The sequence below is a fragment of the Gossypium arboreum genome, chromosome 6 (assembly GCF_025698485.1).
Source record: "Gossypium arboreum isolate Shixiya-1 chromosome 6, ASM2569848v2, whole genome shotgun sequence".
NCBI classification, from domain to species: Eukaryota; Viridiplantae; Streptophyta; class Magnoliopsida; order Malvales; family Malvaceae; genus Gossypium; species Gossypium arboreum.
The window spans coordinates 80,336,478-80,343,153 of NC_069075.1; the positions used below are offsets into that span (position 1 = coordinate 80,336,478).

A 6,676-nucleotide genomic window follows, 5' to 3' on the forward strand; every position below is an offset into this window, starting at 1 on the left:
CAAGTCCCTATACATGCCATACTCAAAATATTGAGACTAACTATACCCAAATGTTCGGTTGATAGTGTGATCGAGACTCCGACGTCCTTCGATCCCCGAGCTAGCTTGGCAATACTATAAGAAAATAAGAAAGAGAGGGGAGTAAGCATAAAGCTTAGTAAATTCACATGCAAATAAATAGCAACATAATCATATGTAAAAATACCATTGACATAACATAGTTTACTTATGTGTTATCATAAATTCATAGGTAAAGCTTAATTTGTAGACATAACTTACACAATTTCAAATCTTACCAAAAGTTCATCACATATTGAGCTTATTCATATGAGTTTATCGTACATACTTGTACCAACTCGTAACACATTGTCATGTTTCCTCATCATTGACTTACTTATCGAATAACTCACAGGTTTACCCATTGAACACTCTGAATACTATCAGATACATAGAAAACTTGCACATAGTGCTTCAAACGTAGCCACATGCTACCTCACATCATATTCACACATTACTCGCTCTTGGGCTAATCATGGGCCTACTCACACAAGCTGACAATCAGGACGTAACTACTCGGGCTGCTCACACAAGCTGACAGGTACCCGCAACATATGCCGGGCTACCCAGCCACCAGTAGAACGTACAAGACTAGCACATGGATTTACATAATCACATATACACATAATTTCATGAGATCACAATCACATAGTTCCTAGTGACATGTCACTTGTTTCCTAAACTATTCCTAAGGTTTAAATGGGATTTTCTCGACATCTCATCTTTGTCGAACTCGTTCACAACGTTATTCTCATTTACCATAGTATCATTCATACACTCATTGTAACAATTAAACATATAAATTCATACATTAATTGAGCATTAAAACATGATACAACATTGCATTATTTATACATGAACTTACCTTGGTACAAAATATGGACAATTAATTTGATTTAGTCAAAAATCTTGTTCTTTCCCCGGTCTAGGTCCGACTCCGTTTTTCTTTATCTATAATAGCAAATTTAGCTCACTTAATCATCACATTGTTCAAAATAGTCCATAAATCATACTTTGGTAAAATTATACTTTTTCCCCTAAACTTTTACATAATTACAACTTAGCCCCTAGGGTCGTAAAATGAAATATATTCATTTTCTTTGATACCCAAGCCTAGCCAAACTTATATCATACTCATATCAGCCCACATTTTCTTTCAAATTAGATTTTTAACCACTTATTTCACAACTTTTACAAAAAGGTCCTTTTTAGGTGTTTTCATGAAAAACCACTTAGTAAAAGATGTTTATCATGCATCAAACTTTCATATTCCTCCATTAAACATGAAAATAAAAACATGTCACACATGGGTCAAATTTCATACATGAACCCTAGCTCAAAATATGGCTAAAAATGGATAGATCATGTTTCAAGGACTTAAAAAATGCAAAGAACATCAAAAGCGGGCTAGGATTGACTTACTTTCAAGCTTGAAAAGTTGAAAAAACCTAGTTATGGAGAGCTTGAGAATTTCAGCTATGGCATGGAGAAGATGAACACAATTTTGACTTATTTTCCCCTTTTTATTCCTTTATTAACTAAATGACAAAAATGCCCTTAAGCTTTCAAATTTTTCCTATTCATGTCCATTTTTGTCCATAATTATAGAAATTGGGAAAATTACTATTTAATGACCTTTAATCAATAATCCATGGCAATTTCATGCCTAAAGCTTCTAGAACTCACATTTTTCAACTTTTTTAATTTAGTCCTAAATGTCAAATTGGACACTTTATCAATAGAATTTCTTCATGAAAGCTTCACACAAGTATGCAATCATATCATAGACCTCATGAGAATCATAAAATAATTATTTATATTTCAGATTTATGGTCTCGAAACCACTATTCTAACCAGGCCCTAATTTGGGATGTTACAATTGTCCTACTAGCATAATATATTGCATGTAGTACCTTGTTTCTTCTTTGACCTCAAACTGCTCCCATAACATAATCGCTGGCATTGCATACGAGTTCAAAAGGCAAAGTTTATTTTGGAGCAACCACAATCAACGCTGCTACAAGTCTCTTCTTGAGTTCCTCGAAAACCTACAAACATTGATCATCAAAATTAAGGTTTAATTTGTTCAAGTACATAAGGGTTTAGAGGTTTTCAAAAATTCCTTAATGAATCTTCTGTAAAATCCTACGTGTCCTAGAAAAATTCTAATACCCTTAACACTAATAGGTGCTGAAAATTTTTCGATCACTTTTATTTTCACTCTGTCCACTTCAATTCCTCACTGTGACACCCTATGTCTCAAGACAATGCCTTCAAGGAATAAGAAATAACATTTTTTCTCAGTTTAATACTAGATTTGATTCTTCAAAACAACATAAAACCATCTCCAAATTTCTTAAGCAATCTTCAACATCATTTTCGAACATAGAGAAATCATCCATAAAAACTTCAAGGAAATTTTCCATCATGTCCGAGAAAATGGCTATCATGCAATGCTGGAAAGTTTTTGAGGCATTGCTTAACCCGAATGGCATCCTCCTGAATGCCAAATACCATATGGACACATGAAAATTGTCTTCTCTTGGTCTTCAGGTGCTATAAAAATTTTATTATATCCTGAATAACCATCCAGGGAGCAATAAAAAGGCTTACCAGCTAATCTATCCAACATTTGATCGATGAACGGCAAAGGGAAATGATCCTTCCTAGTTGCCTTGTTAAACCTATGGTAGCCCATACAAGCTCTCCATCTCGTAACAGTACGAGTCAGTATGAGCTTATTGTTGTCTTTACTTACTACCGTGACACCCCTTTCTTGGGTACACATTGTACAGGACTTACCCACGAGCTGTCAGAAATTGGGTAAATAATGCCAGCATCAAGCCACATTATATTTTCATTCTTGAAAACTTCCTTCATAATCAGATTCAATCATCTCTACTATTCAATGGATTTGCTATGACAATCTTTCAATAAAATTTTGTGCATACAAAATGATGGTTAACTCCCTTTATATCGACAAGGGTCCAACCCAGTGCTCTTTTAGATCGTCGTAACATTTCTAACAACCTATCCTCTTACTCAGGTGTTAGCTTAGTAGAAATTACGATTGGAAAAATGTTGTTATTTCCCAAATATGTATATTTTAAATGTTGTGGCAGAGGCTTCAACTCTAGAATGGGAGATTCCTCTACAGATGGTTTAGGAGGCTTAAAAAATTGTTCTGTTAAATTCAGGGATTCAAATTTCTTCCTTGGCCTATCCATTATTTGTTGGGCTTCCATAAATTCACTAAGCTCTTCAAAACTTACTTTGTCACCTTGTTCCGTCAAATCATCTTCATTGTCAAAATTGCTGTAGCAAAATTTTGCGAATTTGTCCACTAATCCTTCTATTAAGCCAATGGTGTGACATTCCTCATTCTCATCCAGGCATTTTAATGCATTAAACACGTTAAAAGTAACTTGTTGATCATTCACTCTCATGGTTAGCTCACTTTTTTGTACATCAATTAGGGTCCTGCTAGTAGCAAGAAACAATCTTCCAAGAATAATTGGTACATCATGGTCAGCTTCACATTCTAAAATAAGAAAATCTATAGGAAAAATAAATTTATCCACCATTACCAATACATCTTTAATTTTACCTTTTGGATAGGCGTAATATAAGTCATCCGATTACAACATTACTATTGTAGGTCTCGCTTTCCTAATTCCTAGCTTTTTGAAAATAGACATATGCATTAGATTTATAGTTGCGCCTAAATCATATAGCGCCTTACCAACATAATGCATTCCAATGGAACATGGGATAGTGAAACTCCTTGGGTCTTTCAACTTTGGAGGTAGCTTATACATCAACATTGTTGTACACCCTTTAATAAGAGCAGCAGTATCAAATTCTCCTAATCTGCGCTTCTTGGACAGTATGTCTTTCATAAATTTCACATAGCTGGGCATTTGCTCCAAAGCTTTGACTAGCGGTATGTTAATATGGAGTTGCTTTAAAACCTCTAAAAACCTTTTAAATTGAACATCCTGTTTAGAATTATGGAATCACTGAGGAAAAGTAGAGGTGGTCTTCCTTCAGGTTGCTAATATTGTTTTACTGTGGCATTTTTGTTGCCAACATGATCTGGTACTACCACAACATTTTGTTGCTTACCCTTCTCAAGTGTTGTCTGTTTTTCATATGGTTCTGGGATATTTACTTGATTGTTACTTGTATTATCCTCTCTTATTGCGGCATCGTGAACAACATCACTCAACTGAGTCCTGTTTCTAAGGGTGATTGCTTTGCAATGCTCCATGCCTTGTGTTCTTCAGTTCTCAATACCACTTGGCAATGCTCTTTATGGCCTTGAATTTAGAGCATTCACTATTTGTTACACTTGATTCTCAAGAGCTCATAAAGATACAGCCTGACTTTGAATTATAGTATCATTCTTGGCCATATATTCTGTGACAGTCCTAATTCGACCCTAGTCGGAATGTGGTTTCGAGGCCACAAGACTGAGTCCCAAAATTTATTTAAAAATTTGGTTGCATATCCTCTATGTGTATTAGTGCATGTGTGAAAATTTGATGTTTTAATTTAGACTTATTAATGTGAATTTCATGTGATTAACTTATTTGAGAACTTAAGAAAATATGATAGGGGGATATGTAAGGACCAAATAATAACAAAGTGAGGAAACTTGGGTTTGCATGTCAAATTGCCCAAAAACCCAAGTAGTGGCCGGCCAAGCCATGATGCCCATCCACTAGGTTGAATTTCAATGCAATTCTTTTATTATTTAGCAATTAAAATAAATTAAAGAAAGGAATTAAAAAGAAAAGATGAATAAAATAAGGAAGGAAGAGGGAGTATTCATCTTCTTTCTTTTCTTGCAATTGCCGTGAGTTAGGAGAAGGAAAGAATAAATGCTCTAGACATTTGGCCAACTCAAAAGGGGCTGATTAAGGTAGGATTTATGTTACTTTTACTAAATTCTTGTGAAAATCTAGTTAGTAGCCAATGTCTTATTACAACCCATATGTTAATTTTCTACCTAAAAGGGTACTTAGATGGCATATGGTTAGGAAGAGGTAAATGCTAAGTGTATGGTGCTTTTGATGTTGTGAATGGAAGTAGTGGAAAAGTAAAAGAAAATTTATGTAGAAATGTGGTATATGTGGATTTATAGGATGTTACAAATAGATGTGAAGCCATGCTAGATTAGGAAAAATTCGGTCAAGTGTTCATGAGATGAAATTTTGTGTTTAGGTGAATTAAAGATGATAGTATAGTTGATATCATATATATGTATGCATATTCGGCCATCAAATTAAGAGCATAGGTGATGTTGAGTCTAAGCTTTGCACATTCGGCCATATATATATATATATATATGCATGTGTGATTGGATTATTGATAGTAGGGTGATAGCATATGGTTATTAGCGAATAGCTCAAAAACATATGGTAGGAAGATAAGAATTAGTCATGTATCTCCTATGATATGAAATCATTAATATTTTGATATAAATATTTAGCAAGACAGTTAAACTAGTTAATTTATTGATTAAGCTCAAGAAGTTAAAGAAGGAGAATCAAGCAAAGGCAAAGGAAAGAACATCGAGTAGCCGAGTTGGAACCGTTTTACCCAACACAAGGTAAGTTATTAAGCATATATTTTGTATTGATTTAAATAATCATAATACTTATGTACTTATGCGAATGGGATGATATATAAATGCATGTAGTGACAAAATTATCGATTGTAAAAAGAAGTGAGATGTATTGAGTTGTTGATTTGGCACTAAGTGTGCGGGTATAAACATTTACGATAATGAGATTGGCACTAAGTGTGCGAGTTTAATTGTATAGAACTAAGTGTGCGAGTTTGACTATTAAGCACTAAGTGTGCGGACTTACTATATATTTTCAAATAATTATTAACGTTAAGTGTGCGACTTTATCGAGTAAATCATGGACAGCGGAATGAGTAGATATTTTGAGTTCATAAGGAATAGACGTTATGTTTATATTTGGAACTGAGCTTGGTAAGTCTTGAACCTATGTGGTGATTATATTTGAAGTTAGGAACATAAGATTATTGTGGAATAGATGAAATGCTATTATTAGTATAATCTAAACGAAAATAAAATGATGTGAGGAAATGCATCAAATATCATATCGAATATCATACGAGATTTCAATGGAGGCTTGGCTAGTTGAGAGCATGTAATGATAAATGTGCGTGAAATTATAGCATAGTCGGTATGGATGGAGTACCTAATCTTGCATCATTTGTTTTCTTTTATGATATTTTATAAATGGACAGCAGTGTAATGCTTATGACTTACTGAGTTATATACTCATTCGGTGTGTTTATTTGTCACTTATTTAGGTTCCTTTGATCCATTTTTGTGTGCTCGGGACCATCGTCGAAGTCATCACACCAGCTTGCAACTTTTTGGTATCTTCTTCTTAGTTGGTCTAAGAGAACATTTCGGCATGTATAGGCTATTATGTTTTGTTTGAACTTTGGTATGTATACTTTGAGCCATGCGAAAATGGCATAAATGTTAAGTTGGATTTGGTCTTATGGTACTTAGTTATAAGCAATAGTTAAAGTCTATTTGATTATTATGCTGTTTGCCATGGCTAATCATTTC

At 34.1% G+C, this 6,676-nt stretch overlaps 1 protein-coding gene across 1 annotated transcript; it reads right to left on the bottom strand.

Annotated features, from left to right (window-relative positions):
- Positions 1-2,045: 2,045 nt before the first annotated feature.
- LOC108485160 (uncharacterized) lies at positions 2,046-4,327 on the bottom strand. Its single transcript, XM_017789003.1, has 4 exons — positions 4,148-4,327; positions 3,800-4,055; positions 3,330-3,613; positions 2,046-2,105 (listed from the first exon to the last, which is right to left on the bottom strand). Exons 1-4 carry the CDS (start codon positions 4,325-4,327, stop codon positions 2,046-2,048), a joined length of 780 nt encoding a protein of 259 aa, XP_017644492.1.
- Between the last annotated feature and the right edge of the window lie 2,349 nt (positions 4,328-6,676).